Source organism: Aplidium turbinatum, chromosome 2, assembly GCF_918807975.1.
Source record: "Aplidium turbinatum chromosome 2, kaAplTurb1.1, whole genome shotgun sequence".
Lineage (NCBI taxonomy): Eukaryota > Metazoa > Chordata > Ascidiacea > Aplousobranchia > Polyclinidae > Aplidium > Aplidium turbinatum.
Genome location: NC_137473.1, coordinates 26,254,392 through 26,274,186, shown reverse-complemented (window position 1 = coordinate 26,274,186; position 19,795 = coordinate 26,254,392). Strand labels below are relative to the sequence as shown.

General features: G+C 37.3%; 1 protein-coding gene across 1 annotated transcript in view; it reads left to right on the top strand.

Moving 5' to 3' along the window:
- Positions 1–1,834: 1,834 nt before the first annotated feature.
- The window catches only part of LOC145788465 (low-density lipoprotein receptor-related protein 5-like), a 111,875-nt gene continuing 93,914 nt past the window's right edge, over positions 1,835–19,795 (top strand). The window contains exons 1-5 of the mRNA XM_082600230.1: positions 1,835–1,913; positions 6,274–6,436; positions 8,600–8,712; positions 13,548–13,704; positions 17,732–17,872. Coding sequence (XP_082456356.1) covers positions 1,835–1,913; positions 6,274–6,436; positions 8,600–8,712; positions 13,548–13,704; positions 17,732–17,872 — 653 coding nt within the window. The remainder of the gene's footprint in view (positions 1,914–6,273; positions 6,437–8,599; positions 8,713–13,547; positions 13,705–17,731; positions 17,873–19,795) is intronic.

The window sequence follows — 19,795 nt, the reverse complement described above, 5'->3', positions numbered from 1 at the left end:
AACATGATTTTTGCAAGTTAAAATCTATGTCGTTGTGACGATGAATAGCATGTAAAGATGAAGAAAAGAACTTATCTACCGAAATATCTAGTGCTTGAATAGCATCACGCCCTAATAAGTTAAGGTTAGGGATTTCACATACCATAAATTGAACTGTGGTCGTCTTTCCCGATTTGTTGCAGCTCACTTCGGCAGTGAAAGATCCAACAATAGGCATCGAGTGCTTACTTGCCGACTGAAAACGTAGCTGCGGAGTCTGCAAGATAGGTTTGCCTAGCTGCGACCAAACTTCAGAAGAGATGAAATTTCCCCCTGTAGCTGTATCAAGTTCCATTGAGAATGGAAAAGACTTGATAAAAATTTGAACCTCGAGTTTAGGAACTTTACTCGACGAATTATGAACAGTATTTACCTCCTGTATGCAGTTGACCTTAGAAGAATGAACTTGTGCGGCTTTTTTACGACATGCGGATTGTACATGCCCTGTAAGTTTACAGAAATGACAGACCGCATTTTTAAATCTGCAGTTGTTAGCAAGGTGATTAGAGTTACCACATCGATAGCACTTACTTTGCTTGTTCGCATTAGCACTGGCCACTGTAGCTTTCTTAAAAGAATATCGTCTATCGGTGCCTTTAACTTTATGTACCACCGACGGTTCAGTGCCAAACACCGTCTCCTTAGCCACTTTGGCAGCGTCTTCAGTTTCTATGGCTATTTCAAGAGCACGTGTAAAAGTAAGATCGTCAGGTTTAATTTTAAAGAGAGCTTTAAGAACTGCTTCGTTTCCTACCGAGCACATAAAACAAGTACGCAAAGCTTCATCTAAAGGATTAGTAATAGAAGAAAAGTCGCACGTGGCAGCGGCTTGCCTTATTCGTGCACCCAATTCTGGAACAGTCTCACCTGGTTTCCGCTTCCAGTTGCTCCAGAAGCGAAATCGTTCACGAATAACGAAGCGCTTAGGGTCGAACTGTGCCTTCATGTAATTATAAATTTCCTCCATTGTAAGTTCATTGATTGGCTTTGCTGTAGACTCTTGTGCGGCCAGATTGAGGATCATCGTGTAGATGCTGGCTGACTGGTTAGTGAGGAAAACTTGAGCCTTCTTATCATCAGGAACGGACTGTGCTTTTGCAAATGTGCAAAAACGTGACCAATAATCAGTCCAAAGTTCTAAAGTTGAATCAAATTCACAAAATTTAGGAATGGCTTGAGATAATCGATTTTGGTTTTCTGATTCGCATGGAATTTTGAGGGCTGAAATTAACTCCTTCAATTGTTCTTCATGACGACGTTCTTGCTGTTGCATTTGTTGTCGTGCCTGTTCTTCTTGCTGTTGTCTTTGCTGTCGCGCCTGTTCTTCTTGTTGCTGCCTTTGTTGTCGCGCCTGTTCTTCTTGTTGCTGCATTTGTTGTCGCATATGTTCTAGCTGCGACTGCATTAATTCAACCACTTTTTCCATATTGTAAATAATTTAAAAAAAACTAAAACTTGTAGAAAGTAAAACTCGTAGGGACTAAGACTGAACACTTCTGCGTACCACTGTAAGTTTCTCGTTCAGACGTTCAGCATCCCATCCTCGTCGCCAAATAACTCTGTTGTGTTTTTACCTCATTCAATCAGAGTCATACTGGAATTCTGTTTTATTATAAAATTGCACAACCAAGATATAGTGTGAAACCTGCAAAGTAAGCCCAAAACGAGAAGTGCCAATTAACAAAAGCAGGCAGATGAATACTAAGCTAAAGAGAAGACCTGAGGGAAACGAAAACAAAGTACATCGTTTCAATGCAAATAAACTAAAATACGTAACAATTCCTTTTCTGGTAGTATGGGTCCAGCATTGGGAAAAAGTCTGGAGGTGCTGTGGGTGGAGTCTGGAGGTGTTGTGTGTTCACCTCTCTTTCTAGGTGCTAGTGGTTCAAGATAGGGTGCTGATGTTGTGCTCCAGTAAAGATTGTGATTGAGCAACAAAGAGGTTTCTTGGTTTGAGGCGTTTCCTCATCACCAGTCTGGTGATGTAACTGTTGAGCTCATGCAGTGGCTTCAATGACCGTCGAGCCAGGAAGAGTGTGGCTGCGCTCTGTGGTGAAGCTCAGCTGGGGAGATGTCCAAAAGAACTTGTAAAACCTCAATAGGTGTCGGTTTAAGGTATCCCGATACAATACTCATTAGCCTACTCAAGGCGTCGAAAGTGGGTTTGTTGAGGAGATGAAAATGAGCACCACGACTCAATGCAGGAGCATAGTACTATGCGGTATAATGGACAAGAGTCTGGTTTGTTGTCCAAAAAGTTGTTGTTGTTGCCCCCAACTCTTATCTAAGGGCAACGTGTGATGTTAATGAATGCGAATTTGAAGGTAATGAAATTGTTTGTGCAATTCTGACTAATGACCTATATAGAGGGTTATCATTTGTGGAACCTTGTGTGTGTCAGAAAAAACACGTAGGCTATATTCAGTAGCCAATATTTTTTGTTAATTTTTCAATATACTTTAGACACGTGTTGGGGTTCAAGATGTGGAAAGATATATATGTATAGGCCTACTTTACAGTCGATTGATTGCTTTTGCTATAGGTGTAATGTACAAGTTCATTGTACAAAATCTTAGCATGAATTGACTTTAATATATTAAGACCACAATATGTTGCAATATTCCATTAAAATTATTTTATTGAGCTTTTTGACTGTGTTGATTTATCATGTCCTTTCTACACACGCAGGTAAATGTTAGCGAAATGTTAGCCTACCAGATGTTTTCACAGCCTATGTTTTTTTGTTTTTTTTGATTAGCCTAATAACACTGGTCAACACAACATTTGGTGCCTGGAATGTTAAACCTATTTTGAGGTGTATAATGGGCGTAGATCACACTTTTCGAGATATGCTATACTCCCTGCGTGCACCAGACTTGCCCTGCATATACCATAAAGAAGTGGTTCTTAACCTTTCTGGCGACACGACTCCATTTAGCAATGATCACATGCTTTGCACCTCTTCTCTCCCCCTTCCTCCCGATTATTAACGGGTAGGCCATAATACCAAAAATAAGCTTTTTTTGTTAACTTATTGATCACGGTACATAGTGAGATCGAGATAATTCAAATTAATTTTAAGCAACTACCCAGACAGCCACTTTGTCTGGTCTAGATCTTTACCAAATTGGGTACGGATCTGACCAGATCCTCACCAGATCTGGGCCAGATGAAGTGGCTGTCTGGGTAGAGGTTTAACTCCAAAAATTGCGCAATGTAGTTTACGTTCAACTCTCGCTCTCGGTCCTCAACTCTCAACTCTTGGTCCTCAGTCTTGAAAGCAACTACAGAAGATGTAGTTTAACAAAGGTATGGATAGGAGCTCTGTTAGTTCTTGAAGATCCTGAGTCGAGACACGTATATAGGAAGATGATGTCGATGTATTGTGACCAAGTCATATTTTAAACTAATTATCCTGCTTTCGTAAAGTACGTCATAACGTTTACGTTTTGTCGCTTCTGCCTTTTTGTAAATCTCTCTGCTATGTTTGGCATATATTGTTTTTCGTTGTGATGGTCAGAAATAAAATCAAACTGAACTTGGTTTCAGCTCTGTGGAGCCTTACGTCGCTGTGAGGTTAAACTTTGAGGCAAAAAAGTTTTTTGTACTTTTTCAAAATACTTTCTAATAAGTTTCCAGTGTTTCATCTACAATATATCTGGAAGGTATTTAAAGATTTTGCCTTGAAGACATTTTGGCAAGTTGTTGCTTGCTGTGTCCACTAAAAGTTGCCATCTGCTAGCGCAACATTCAACTTAGTGAAGATCACTGAATTTCCTTGCTTAATTCAACTCTTTTAGACGTAAAGTTTGAATATGAAAGTTCTAATTCTGTATGTTTCCTTGAACAACCATCTGACATTCGTGTAGAAAGCCATTTTTGCGATCAGTTTGCAAGTCCTTACAGAGACATTTGAAAATACGACTGTCCAGTTTTTTTAAAGCCCATAGCTTTTTTAAAGTTAACTACCTTGATAATTAAGTTGTGGACATCTTTGATTGTCTTTACTGGAGACAAAACTCTGGATGCTAAGGTTTGCGACAAATAATACAATGATACTTTCTTACCGTTTTTCTTACCGTATGGAATTTTTTTTTCACTTATTAGGTTAAAATAAAGCCAGATTGTAAGGCAAGGCCAATAAATACTTCATCTGTATTTGGCCCTATCATTGAAACTCAGTTTCAGATAAAACAATAATTGCAAAAAACAGTACAAGACATCGAAATTACTGTACTCTGAATGAAGATTAAAAATCATTCTGGAGCTGGTGAACCCCTTAAAATTGGTTGTCGCATATGTAAGGAGTGCGCCCCCTTAGGGTAAGAACCAGTGCCTAAACAAGATCAGAAACTTTTCGAAAGTGTGTTATCAATACTCTGTTTTTCAGCCTAAGATTCGTACTCTGTAGTTGATTAACTTCATACAATTAAAATTTTGATTAAACAAAATCACTTTTCAACAAACGATGAGTGATTCATCGAGCAAGCAACACAAGTGAAGCTAATTACTGTTTGCCGGAACGGCGGGTAGAAACAGCTGCGTACAATGCAATGGAAGGCAGCATAACACAAGAAAGAACAAAGAAATGTGGAATGCCACTGTGGTAGCTGATGTCTTTTTAAATTCGTCCTGATTTTATGCCTTTGAAAAGTTTCACAACATACAGTTTTTGATGTTGCGTACATTTTTTGGACGCAATTTTTTATTTATTTTTGTTTATGATATCTGATTGTTTTGCATCGTCTAACGTACTTATAGCACCAAACTACTTTGGTGTTTTACAAGCAACATATCGTAAAAAATTGAAAAAATTGTGGTCACGTTGAGGAATATGAAAAGTAGGCAAAACTTGACGTCACAGGGGATACCATAGCACGGAAACTTCACTTTATGGACACAATAGCTGTATTTTCGGAACTGCATCTCAGATATATCCCAAAATACTGTAGCTCTCATTGGCTTACGCATAAAAAATTTTATGGGGGAAGTTGAAAAGCAATTGCATGAGACCAGTTTAAACGTAACCAACATTTACTTCACGCATAACCGATACTATGAGCTAATGGCAGGTCACAAAACGTTGATGGTAACTGTGTTTATAATGAGGGCTTGAAAATGATTAAGCTTCACTAACATTCATTTTTTTGAAATTTAGAGCTTCGGTAGAGAGTTTGTCTTGTTGAACCATAGGCATACGAAGCCGAGCAACGTGAAATTTGTTGGTTATTTGGGTAATGAAAATATGCAATGTAAATTATGAGTGCAATCCACTGCCCACCTGGAATGTGGCATGTCTTTCGAAGACGTTTTTCATTTAAGTTACGTTAGATTGCATCTCCTAGCAAACTGACATTTTAAATACTGGTTGTGGTGCTTTTCTTGCACTTTGCGGCAGAAAAAAAGTAGGCCAAAGATGATAAATTTTTTTACAAACCCGATGAATAATTACCACTTATCAAACGCAGAGACCAAACGAAGCAAAGGTGTAACATATGCTGTGTCTTGTATGAAACATCTTTAAGTGAAAGCAGTCAGTATTTCTACAAATCACTTTTCAACCAACCTCAAACATTTTTTTCTTGGCGCTTATGCCTTGTCGGCTACGATTCTCATGTATTGATATTTCATGTTTCTTTCAAGTGCATTACGAAACCAAATTGCTACGATCTCGACATAAAAAAAGATAAAACAAATATCCATCAAAATGAAACAAAATTTTGCTTTAAATACGTTTCAATGTAACACTAAACTTGCTCATGTCAGCGAACTCTCCCAACAGACGGTGAAAACTGTTGCCCACTAAAAAATAGGCTGGCTACCAACAAAAGCAGACCTGTTATTCAAGCACGTGATTAGCCTGGACTCATAATAGCCTAACTTTACTTTAAGTAGTCTTAAATGTTTTTTATAACTCCCAACACTCCTTTTATACCACTGAACTAGGTCTATCTTTCCATGTACTAAATCATGCGGTGACCAGTGTTTCAACTAATTAAGATTTGTAAGAATAGAGCGCCATAATTAACTTTGGCGTTGCAGTGCTTGTACAATGTCATGCAACCATATTTCACAGTTATTAAATCCCACATGTTTTCATACAATACAGAAGTGTTATAACATTTTTTCATCCGTAAGCTTAGTTTATACCTTGAGGGCGCTTGCGTGTGATTTCCATATGTGTCACAATGTTAAATATTTTTCAAAATAATAATGAAATCCATTGTCTTTCAGATCACCCGATGCTTCTGTGGAGCAGCAAGAGAAGTTCGTCAGGTATCTCAGGAATATATTCTACGTTTGCAATGCCGGAGAAGCAAAGATACTTTCAAGGCTTTGTAACCAGCACCCACATGTTGTCGCTTAAACGGCCTCATCTTATTTCATCGTTTGACAGGTACGTCACGTGACACCTGTTTTGAACAAGCATGGGTGAGAAGAATGTACCAACAATAAAGGTAGCAATTTACAATGCTATTTGCTGCAATTGCAATCGTGCAACCTTTACGCCAGATGACCGTGTTAAATTATTAGCTTAGTTTTACTGTAGCCTATTAATAGAGTTTGCACGATTGTAAGTTGCTTTGAAACTGCCAAAAAAATAAAAATTCGACAAGCGTAAAATGTCAAACCAAAAACAGCTTAAAATTTTGAATTTTTATTTTTTTCTTTGTTAAGCACCTGTAAGCAAATTATGATGTGAAATCTTTGTCATTTTCAATACGAATATGTTATCATTGGCGTAACCTGGATTGACGAAACATCAAGTGATTAAGTGTTGCTTACAAAATAGAAACATTTAGCAACAAATCATGATTCGAGTTCAAGTTTGCCACAATTGTTTAGTTTACAACTTTAGCAAAATTATTTTTGAAGTTGCAAACCTTTTCTTTATTTAATAAACATGGAGGTTAGTTGCTCATACAATTCGTTCCGTTTTGCTTTAAACTTATTTTAATGTAGCCAATGACAGCATAAATGTTTCATTCAATCCACAGTTTCATTTAATAAAAACAAGGAATTTAGCAAAATATCTTTCTGATGTTTGAACAATAGCTGCTATACGTACAAATGAGAAATCCAAATATTTCCCAGTGCTCTATCGCCCAAGTAATGTAATAACTGTGCCTTTATTTGGTTAGGTTTTCGTTTCGCTGTAGCTTATCAGGTTCATAATTTTGCTAAGCGTTTGTTTCATAAAGATCACTGCAACAGTGGTTCTAGTTAAACATTGATAGTAACTTTTAAATCAAATATAGTTATTACTATCTGAAGCCTTTACAAATTGTTTCACTTGTTTGTAATTTCAATTTTGTAACTTCAATTGTTTGTAAAGGCTTCAGATAGTAATAACTATATTTGATTTACTTTGCTCTGCTTTGCTTTTTTGCTTAGCATTGAGCACTTTTTTGTAGTATTAATAGTTTTCATTGTTTTGATAGTAACTTTTATGTACTTAACTAACCTGGAAATTAAGGTTGTTGATATTACGTCATTTAAAGCTTGTAAGAATAATTAATAGTCTGGTCAAAACTACGTAACTTTAAGTTTGTCGTTTTTGTTTGGAAGAATCACTTTTACGTTTCATTTTTTATTCTTTCCCTTTAATACACATTAAAATTTGGGAATGTTTTTTTGCATGAATCTTACATTTTTAAAGTCCACTGAAGTTGCAGGGATTTAATTTTTTTATGAAAGAGATGTAAACGTTGAAATATGACGTGGTACCTAAACGTAGTACAGTGCTTCAAAGGTAAATTTTCATCTTCGATTTATATTTTGAGTTTTTTGTAGTCTCATGTAGAAACGCAGATGGAACAAAGCGCAATTGCAGTGATTCCATTTGTATTGAGAAACAAGAGTGTTGCTAATTTAGCATCATAATTGAAACACGCAAAATAAATTGACAAAGGTATATTGATCCAACATGCCTGGAAAGGTTAAAGACGTTCAAGCAAGGTTAAAGAAAGTAAACCAATCCAACCTATTTTTGCTAATGGATGGCATTGTTTAAATCTAGTCGGAGTTCGTAGTGTAGGCACAGTGTTCTTCAGATATCATAAAAATTTTAGAGTAATTATTGAGCGACTGTAAGCTTGTGTCAGTTTCAATCAGTTTTCAATCAGTTTTCAATGTGCAAACCATGTGATTCCAGTCCTACTACAATTTAGCAGTGAACAACCATAGCAGTTTTGCTGCAAGTGTGATATTGAAACAAGTTTTTTTCATTCCGATACGTTTTTAAAATCTAAACTAAAAATAATTCAATTTCACGGCGAAGAAGGTATGCTAAGTTCAGCTTAAAACATATGATGCAACGCATGATATAGATTCGTTACTTTAATTTTGCTGAAAAAAAAAAATTTAGGCCAATTTTTTGTATTGTTTCGGACCAGTCCTGTTTTCTCCCAGAGGCCCTATTCAGGGCACTGAATTGCATTCTTCTAAAAACTTTGCTGACCAAATACCAAAACAGTAATTTTAATCTTTTGGCACATTACGATAGCAGTGAATTCTCGTGCGAAAAATAGCATATTTACGAGTTTATCTTGGCATATAGCTACGACGCCAAACGAAAAATTGCCGTCATGGATGTTGGGCGTGGGAACTTGGCTGTGGTGAACTCTCACTCCCGAGAAATATTGCAAACCCATAGAGGAATCAACAACAATGGTATGTATGCCAATTTAATATGTTATTTTGTGGAAACATCATCATTGAAAGGAATAACAGATAAAAGCAATATTTGTTATAAATTCTGGAAACAGAAACCATACCTTTGTAATGCCAAATCTTAGCAAGCAACTGTAATCGTTTTTTTTTTTTAAGCAGAAAAATGTTTTATTTTTTGAAGCACATTTGTATATTCAGTTTTATTTTGTTGCCTCTTCAAATACTGCTGAATACACTAACAACAAATTCTTCTGAAGCAATTGGTGACTTTATTTTTGCAAAAGAACAAAATCAGTCACCGCTAAAGGGGGAGCTTGACCATCCAAGTGGTGAAATCAAGGTCGTTTCTAATAAGGCTCAAAAACCCACATACCTCTGTCCACAATTTTATTTTTTCCATGATTGACTATCGACATACAAACTCATTCAATGAATACTGTAATTTTGTCTAAACACACTTAAAGTAGGAGAGGAGACTTGAAAAGCTTTTTTGCCAAAAATGATGATCCAGAAGGATGAAAATGCGTACCATGATAGGACAATTCCAACAAACCCAAATTTATGTATCTAGACCATCGTTTATTTCCTTGAACACACCTTTTGAAGATGATCACTTTAAAGTGCCTCTGACAGGAAAATTAATTTGGTAAATTTATCTAAGATACCAAAGAGATAACACTAACAAACTTCCCTGACCAAAAAATCGTAAAAAATATCAACAGGCTACTAAGTTACACGCTTGCAAACTTTCGTTAACTTTCGGCGAATCTAGCACCCATTTAATTGTGAAAATAAAAACGGCAACACCGCTGTGACGTCACCATGGGTGGGAAGGATGCTTTCTTTCTCTGTGGTGAGTTGGTAAGGTACGGTACGACTACTACAAAACGTCAATGTGTGGGGATCTATTGGTCTAACTCTAAAGCATGTGCAAAATGAGAATTACCGAAATGATAAAGTCAATTTATTATTACTATCAGGTTTAGACCAAATAGGTTGAGTTTATTTTTATCAAACAGCATCTCAATTCAATTGAAATTGCAGTTTTTCTAAACTCTTGTAAGGCTACAATTTTGATAATTTTTTATTTGTCCTAATCTGTCTATAGCCATTTGCAGTGTAACAGCAGTAGCCTATCTCACAAACAGTATCCTTAATTTATGGTTGCGGTAATGCCTGCAAATTGCTGTTTATGTGTCAGTGACAAAGACGTGTGCTATCTTTTCATGCTTTCAAACAAAACAAGGTGCTGAGAAGATAAAAGTCAAAGTTTTCTTCAAGTGTTCGAAAGTGAGATGGACCATACAAAACTAGTCGTATATGTTCTCTTCACTTCACTGGAGATGATTTTGTTAACACCACCAACCCGATTTGGATCTTTCCAGCAATGAGTGGCGTGCTGGAAACTCTAGGTGGTGCGTTTGCCACCAGGGACGGTACATTACGGGACGCGCAACTCCGTTGTTCCTGCAACATTAGAAGGGTCAATTGCCAATTTGACATTTCTTTTACGCTTTAATGCAGGCTTGCTTTCAACTAAAAACCTTATATTACTTTAAAACCAACTTACCTCTTCTTACATAACCCATAAAAAGTAAAATATTTTGTAAATTAGAAAACAAACGTAACCCTTCTAGTGTTGCGGATAAGCCAAAAGCGGATGAATTTTCGCATCCTTATGATCTACAATCCCTAGTTTGCCACAAGTGCGAGTCTACTTCCCAGCCCAATGAATGTGTATGTTGCCATGAAGTGCCACAAACGAAAGAACTTTTGAAGAAAGACGCATCTAGCTGTGTTACCAATTTGACCGATTTTGAGGCACACTTACATCCTGCAGTTCTGAGGACTTTTTTTATGAGGAGCAGGAAGAACTGGAGAAAAAGCAATAAACCGAAAGGAGAAAACGGAGACCTATCAAAAGAGTAAGGATGCTACATTAGGCTAAAAATACCCTAAACGCTAAAGAATGCACACTAAAAGAAGTGCTTTTATTTCCTTGCAGGCAGTATTGGTAATCAGTCGCTTACAGGTATGTTCTGGAGTGGATACTACAAGGTGATGCTCTCGGAAGCAACAATCGGATTGTGCTGCCGTCATGCATTGTTTGGCGAGTCCGAAACAATTTTCAAGTCCAGATGGCCGATAACCCGGATTTCAATGGCCAACTGAAGGCACATTATGAGAGAGAGAAAGAACTTTTATTTATTTATGAATAGTGATGAATGATGATGAATTGAATATGAATGATGATTCGTACGATTTCTTTATTTTTCACTTCAAGTATATTTTAGGTTTTGTAGGAACGCATCTAGTACAGTTGTATTAAACTGCAAAAAAACAATAAATCTTTGAAAAAAGCAACCGCTTGTACCAACTCCGACCAAACTGTGATCCACCAATTACATCTAGAAAGCATTTGTTTCATCCGTCGCTAACGACGCCCACCCAGGATGACGTAACACCACCAAAGTCGTCCCAGAGCAGTGAAATATGGAGTTTCGCCTGTGGTGGCGCTGCAGAGCAGCCGTTTTGTATAAATTTCGCCCTAACCAGTCGAGCTTCGAGGTTAAGATTAAAAAGTTCGCTAAACATAATTCTGCGCTAGGAAATGCTTAAAAAAGTTACTATACTTGGGTCCAACCTGTCAGGGGCACTTTAAGGTCATGAGAATAATGTAGTGTTTTCGTATGAAATAATAACATTACAAATTTTTAACCTACTTTATCCTGCAAAATTATTAAGTTTATCGTTATATAGGGTTTTCTTAAATAAATTTGAACATGAAATTATGTTTGAGCTTTCGAATGACATATTTTATTGAATTTAATTTAAAATAATTCTTGTGTTTTAAAAATAAATTTGACGGCTTACTAAGATAAAATGGCATTAAAGATTGGTGTGACCCTGGACCACTTTAATAAAGCAAGAGAAGCTTTTTTATTCAATCTTCTTCTTCTTGCGTTTGAGAGCCGCCACAGATCACGTTGTTACATCCAGGCGCAGAAGCCAATGGATTGTGTATTCATCGAGCGTTGTTAGGTCCACATGTCTATCTTGTGGTCGGTATACAGGACATTGGTAGATAATGTGGTGTGCAGTTTGAAAATCTGAGCCACACGCACAAGATGGTGAATCGGCGAGGCCCCACTGGAACATGTTGCTGCTGAAACGGCCCACTCCAGTCCGCAGGCGATTGAGCTTCACCCATTCCTTCCGGGGTAGTTCTGTTCCAGGTGGGGTGTTGGTATTGGGAAGGACTGTGAATTGGGTTGGTTTCGCAACTTCTCTCCATTCACGGTTCCAAACTTCGGAAATGTGGAAGTTCGATTTGCAGATAGCTGCAGCATGTCGGGAGAACGGGCGTCGAGATTTCAAGCGCTGGGGCTTTTGGGAGTGCGAGTTTAGGACAATCTGGTTGAGGAGGTGGTCATCCCTTGACATAGCTTGTAGGACCAGACTACGTTAGCATTCGAATTTTTGTTGTTTACATCGATTTACAACCTGTTTAAATTGAAAGTAGTAGTTTTGTTTGGCTCTGTGGCGTCCACCTTCAAGCCATCTAGTAGAGTAGACAGTCTGCGTTTCTTGAATGATAAAACCAAAGACTAACTGCTCTCTAGTAGCTTTCCAGCATAGTCCGGGAACATCGTGAATCTGGGGTGGTAAAAGGATAGAACTTCGGCCCCAGAGGCTCACACGACGACGACGACGATCTTCAACCAGATCGAACAGTATTTCGACACAATAACAGTTTATTCTTTTACTTTCTTTCAAACATTATACAAGTATATTATATTCTCTCATTATATTCTCTCAAAAAAATCACACCTTCTAGTAGGCTATAAAACTACGTTTCGCTGAGGTCCAAATTTAAAACTTAAATCCAGTCTCATTGTCGCACAACAATCACACAAGTTTCAAATCATCATCTCGACCAACCCTTCAAGACAACTTTCTACTTTCACTTTACTACGCTGAAGAGATCGGAAGATCGAAACACTGGCCTTTGTCCGTAGTTACTTTTCGTAATGTCTTTTTAGACATTCTTTTTGGGTCAATAATACTTTTAAAGAAATAAAAAAGAGTCAAAAGGCATGTAAATTTCACTCTGTGTGGAGCTACATGTACTTGAGAGGTTAACTGTTATTTTTTTATTCACTTATTATACAAGTACATTGTTTATTCAGAAATGCTTTAGTACTTTTTTGTGAATTAAAATTTATTTTCGTTCGAAAATGGTAACAAAATGTAATTACTAGTTCATTTGAAATCTTTTTTTTTGCATTTCAAAATATCTTATATTGAATAGATCAGAGGCTCTCAAACTATGTGTAGCTAAGCCCTGGTGCATCATTTCAGTTCTCTTAAGGGCGTCGTACAATGAGTTTGTTTAACATCTAATAAACATCTAAAGGCTAATGAAGTGCTTAGGCCTACGTGTATTATTATCTCCTAACATGTGCATTCGAACGTATTTTATTACAAAACTGTAACAACTGATCATGGTTTGACAATTACAAATAAATAAAAATTAGTGAAAATTCTATGGCTGAGCTTGAGTGCGTCGCAAGTCCAGTAAACTTTTCCAAAGGCGTCACAAGAGAAAAAAGTTTGAGAACCACTTGTCTTAGCTTTAGTAAACTATCGTACGACCTTCGAATTAAACCAAGCCAAATGACATTCGTGATGGGTGTTGCGTAAAGGCAAGAAAAATTTGCTCACCATTGACTCGCACGTATTCGCTGCACAATTAGCCTATTGCAAACAATCTTACAATTCCTTTTTGCCAGGCATGTTGATTCCAATTGTAAATTACATTTTTGCATCCATAGCAAAAAGTCTCGCAATTGACTGGATGAGTGGAAACGTTTATTGGACTGATGAAAAACGAAAATGGATATGCGTGCTGACAGAAAACTTCAAAAGCTTCAAGCCGGTCGTAACAAACGTAGCCTTTCCCAGAGGGATTGCAGTATATCCTCAAAAAGGGTGAATTTAGTTTTTTGTTGATAGGTTAATGGGCTATTGTTGATAGGGTATATCAAAACCGCTATCTTTTTTGTTACCTCAAATAGGCCTACATGAGTATTCACTCTCATCGTAATCCTTAAAAAAAAACATCAGTGATGAATGCCCCTGTTGCTAATTTTAATTTCAACGTTAGCCCTGATTTTAGGAGTATATTCTAAGACTTCTGACGTATTTTTTTTAAAGTTTCCACCACCCCTCCCCACTACTTTGAAAATTATTTTTCTTGTAAATTGCCTCATATTGTATTTCGTCGCATTTTGTTTATGGCATTTAAACTTGAAATATTATATGCTGCTGTATTAAAACACGTAAAATTGTTGCAAGACAGCGGAGAACATTTTTCTGGAGTTAGTGTCATCTTAAAACACGGTAGCCACATTAACATAACAACTTTTGTAAGAGGCAGTAAAGCTCCGAAGTAATCAACCAACCAAAAGTACAGGTAGAATAGCTTTTAAACCAATCAGAAGTTAGAGATAGAATCAGAAAATTTGATGTATATCAAGGCAAGGACTGCAAAAACGACGATTACTCAGATTTCGGATTAGGTGAAAAGGTTGTGCTAATATTGACGGATGATTTACAAAACAAATACCACAGAGTACATTTTGACAACTACTTCACCTCGATAAAGGTGTTAGAAACACTGAAGAAAAATCAAATCCTTGCATGCGGGACTGTTCAACCCAATAGAAAAGGGCTCCCAGTACACAATGTTGCTTCAGATAAGCAACTGGACTGTAGACAGTTTAACCACAGAGTAGCAGAGGGTTTGGTTTATTACAAGTGTATTACAAAGTTTACTACAACCAACATCCCAGCTAAGGCAACTAAAAGACGGGTCAAGGAAAGAATTTGAATGTCCTGTAGCCATCAAAGACTATAATGCATTTATAGATGGAGTTGGCAAAGATGATATGCTTTGTGCTCTCTATGGCACAAACTGCAAGTCTAAAAAATGGTGGCACAGGATTTTCATTGGTGTGATTGATCGAAGAGCCGCCAATACCTATGTTGTGTACATAAAGCTTGAAGAACAAAACTGCTCTTTGTTGGACTTTAGCAGGCAAGTGGCACAAACTTTGCTAACCCTTGGGAGAAGCAGCAAGGTGGTAGGCCATTGCAGACTCTCTCACCAAATGTCACAAGCAACAAAAGGCGCAAGTCCAACTTCTCTGTGTCCAAATCCATGCGTTTGGAAAATCGCGGCTGCAACTGACCTGTGTTTGTAAAAGAAAGGAGACGTTGTGAAGTCTGTTCTGCCAATGATTGTGAGTCTCGCCCACATTTAAAATGTTCTTATTGTGATGTATTTTGTGCTGCAATCAGCAAAAGAACTGCTTTGTGATATTTCATGAAGTCTGGTAAAGTGTGCCATTGCTGTTTTTTTGTTTTTTAGTCTTTGCATCATTTGAACCATCAGCAGTGATATGTTCGTCTATTTCTGAGTGATTTGCTTATTCACAACATTTTGAATGTGTATTTTTGTCCTCTCGATGTCATCACTATTTGTCAATATACTCCATGCATGTGGTATACTATCTGACTTCATGTATTACATTGATTTTGGCTTTACTCCTCTTTACTTTTGTTGTGAGACTATTATCATCGGACTGATAAAGCCTCCTGCAAACTAAATCCTGACAAGCTTCGCATACTTAGAGAAACTTTTAACCACTGACACAGGCCTGATCAACGAGATTGGACAGGTAAAATGTTTGCTAATTGTGGAAGAGTTGTCTGAATTATTCCATCCACTAGGTGGCTGCTAAATGGTGAGCTCATCTTAAACTGCGTTGCTCTCGAGCATACCCTGAGAGTCGAACAAGGGCCGCTTGCTGTTGCCATTTCTCCGACCACAAAGCCCAAAATTCAATCGCGGTAAAGCACCGTTGGCAGCAGTAGGCATCATGTAATTTAGTAAATACCTGTCGGGACTTGTGAGTCCCATTGCACAGTTTCCATGGTTACGGTTGAGGCACAGAAAAAATATTTTGCTGTTAAGCATTTGGGATCATAACTAGACTGTATACAAAAAGCTGCAAATTTTTTCATAAAAAACGAACCATGGTAAATAAAGGGTTATGACCTGCATTTTGTAACATGGGCATCACGAATCATAAATCATGTTACCATGCATTACGCTATAAAGCAGACAAGTTTGAAGCAGGAACATTGGGTAGCATTGCGCACCATTATTTTAGTATAAGCATTTTGTTAATGATTCAGTATTTTTCATTAAAAATGCATGGAGAATCAGCAGAGCCCTATTTATGGCATATGCATTTCGCTCTACTACTGTAAAGCATCATTAGTGCCTTATTCAAATGGAATCAGTATCGCACTACTAATTCACTAATTGATCTAACTCACTAATTCATTAATTGTGCCACGGAACAGACCGCAGACCATGTCATCCACCACTGCCTAACCCACCGGCCTCCACACGGCGCGCATGGTCTGAGAATCCTGGACGACGAGACTGCTGAGTGGCTGAAGATTTCCTGCCCTCCAATCTAGCCTGGAAAGATCGCTCATACGCCATCATCATCATCATCACTAATTAACTCACTAATTAATTCACTAATTCAATAATCACTAATTTATTCTATTTGAATAAGGCGCTAATGATGCTCTACATTAGTAGAGCGAAATGCATATGCCATAAATGGTGATCTGCTGATTCTCCATGCATTTTTAATAAAAAATACTGAACTGATACTTGATGGAGAATTGCTGGCCTGCTGCTTCGTAGTTAGGAGATCCCCTATCCTGGAACTCAAAAACATTTTGTTAATGTTCAGCTGTAATTTATTTCTTGAACTTTATTTTTATGCAGGAAATTTAGTCTGTTTTGAAAAACGTTGCTGTCGATATTGGAGCTACAGCTTTTCCTTCAGAGTGCGTGTTTTTTATTATTTGCGCAGTTCAGTTGTTTTCACTTTTGCAATTTTACGGGGATAGGAAGTAGCAATAACGCAATGTAGCCTGCTAATTTTACTGACTTGTCTTTGAGAGTAATGAGCTAATCTCTTGCCTTTTTAACAGATCGTTATTGTGTAAGTTTAAAATTTTAGTATGATGCCATCATAACTTTTATGACGTCACCATAACGTCGTCGTCAGAAATAAATCTGAGTCTTTTTTGTCAGACAAGATCCTTTAAGAAATTTCAAAAGATGTGTCTTGGTTGCCTGAAATCAGCGATATGTTTTTCACCACTAGTGGCGCTAAGTGATGCTCTTTTATCTTTTTACCCACCCACACTTCTCAAAATCACACCAAATATCCAAAAGTTGATGTTAACATGTGAGCTATCAGTAAGGCATTAGAATTAGATGAAAGTGTTTTCAGTTGAAATAAAGAGTTCAACCGTAAGGATCATGGCTTAACAAGTCAAAATAGGTGATTTGGGCCAAAATAGAAATGTCTAGGCTTCTTGAGGCAGAGTATCCCATCATCTGAGAGCAAAATGGTTGTCATTTTTGGACTTCTCATTGTCAAAATTATGGGAAATAACAATAGGCTAAAAAATTTGAAATTTTGAGGTAATCTATCAGATTCCTTTCCTTTGTCTGATGCAAACATAAGCTCATTACTGAGACAGGCGAGGGCCTTTTCTTGCCTCTTGCCGAGAACTGAAGCTTCTTGCAGAGCTTAATCCTGGCAGTTTCGCATACTTGTAGAGGCTTTGAATCACTGACGCAGGCCCGGTCACCGAGATTCACAGAGTGAAGTTTCCGATTGTTAAAGTCTTGTTGCCAGGGAACTATTCCATCCATTAGATGCCGCTTAATGGAGAGCAGTCCTTAACGTGCGTTGCTCAAGCGCACACCCCGAGAGTCGACTGCGTAGGCTATTTTTGAGCGTGTTGATTTGGATACACCTAGTAATAACATATGACCCATGTCAATTGGTAAATGCAATTGCCTATCTCATTCAAAACGTTACAGACTATTGACGTACTTTTTTGTGTTTCTTTACAGATTAATGTTTTGGAGTCAGTTGTCCGATGCGTATGAACCGGCAAAAATAATGAAAGCAAGTCTTTCTGGTGAAAACCCATCTGTGTTATTCAGGTGCTTTGGAGCACCGGTCGCTATCGCTCTTGATTACCACACTGAGAAGTACGTGAAGTTATGCAAAGTTAGACAGTTATAATGACTTCATTTGTTTGATTGAACGAATTTTCACGTTTTTAACTAAATTTGATACAACTTTCGAAAAAGTTACTGATTCCAGTTAAAACGGCATTTCAGTTTTTGTTTGAACCGTAAATTAAATCAACGGAGTTGTGAAATTATTCATCATCATCATGTGTCGTGTCCGATCCGAAGGTTGGCTGTTAATTGCTTTCACACGTTACGTTCTTCCGCTCCTCTTTTTGCTTTTCCGATGCTTGACAATTTAGCCCACTCTTTTACATCATCTCCCCAAGTTCGTCTCCTTCCATCCCTGTACCTCTTTCGTTTAGCCAATAGATGTAGCTGTCCTACTGATCCTCTCAAAATATGTCCAGCAAATTTCATCTTTTGTGTTGCTACATCGTTTGCACAATGCCCATTTATCTTGCAATCCAATTTTTTTTTTAATTGCTGAGTTTGTAATGTGTTTTTTTATATGATAATTTCAATATACTTCTGTAGCACCATGGTTGAAAAGCAATGATGTTTTTGTGAATTTCTTTGTTGTAGGTCCAACTTTTACTTCACATGACGTAACTGGTTTGAAAAAAAAAACAAGACAATAGTTTTCAAAGTTAACATTTTCAAAATGACGGTTTTGCTTGATCGATTCTTCTTTTTACATCATTTGTGCATCTAGAATTAAGCTTGAAGGAGCACAATTGGAACAATTCACTACCTACACATACCTACATAGGGTCCCGCATTACACAAAATGGAAGATGCAGCAATGATGTTATGTTGTAAAATTTCAAACGTTTTTGCCTGTAAACTTCTTACAAAATTCTTCATTTTATGTAAAAGCAGCCACATCGCTCAACTGAATACCCTTCATCCACTTGGACTTAGATTAAACTACTTTTAGCAGAGAAATTAGATAAAAACCGTTTGGTCAGATCCTTTCGAATAAATATCATTCGAATATAGTTCAAAATTCTATGTTGCGCAACGTTGGGGAATCTAATTTCAGTAAGTTAAGTATATCCACATCGTAATTTGGAAAGAATATCACAATTAGGTATTATACATGAATCAATGAGCCACAAACACAGCAGTCAAAACCAATGATTTTATACGAATGTCAAATGACAGAGAAGTTTGAAAGACCATGATCGTCAAAGTCTGTGTCAGATCAGGTAAATAATTAATCATTATCATAAGGGCAGTCTCTGTGTTTGATTGTTTATAATGATAAGTTTATAATTATCATTATAAACAATCAGTGGAGTACACAAGAGGTTGGGGCATTGGGTCACGCCCACCTCACCCCCTTCAACAAACTGTTGTTTTTCAGCGTAATGATTGTGTAGTCAGTAGTGCAAACATGTTATTGTTTGAGAGTGGTCTACTCTAGGGTAGCAGGTCCGTATTAACCACCCCAGTACCCTCCGGCCGAAGAGTTCAACGGCTGGTTGATGTACATTTATTTCAGTTTGTTTAATGTTTTTGGCTATTTGAAATGAAAAATGTGATGAAAACGCTGCTACAGAAGCTCAATATTCAATAACTCAAATCGCGTGAAGCCGTATTTTCCGAATCCACCCTCCAATGCTTGGGGGCCAACCCATATGCATATTTAAATGGTAAAGCGATTTCTGACAATAAGAGATAAAAATGTGACAGTAAGTTACTGCTACGATTTTCAACTGTTTATCATTGTTTGGAATGACTATTTTAAATTAGCGAAACCAGTGGATATGCTGTTTTGTTAAAGTTTATAGAAGAAATGATACTAGCCTACTTTCTTGCTTTCTTGGAAAATGTCTTTCAATAGTTAATAGCATAAGACTTGCCCAACATTAAATGCTCGTAAAACGGCGAAGGTGTTCGATATCGGCAGCCAGAAGCGTTGACAGGAATTATTCA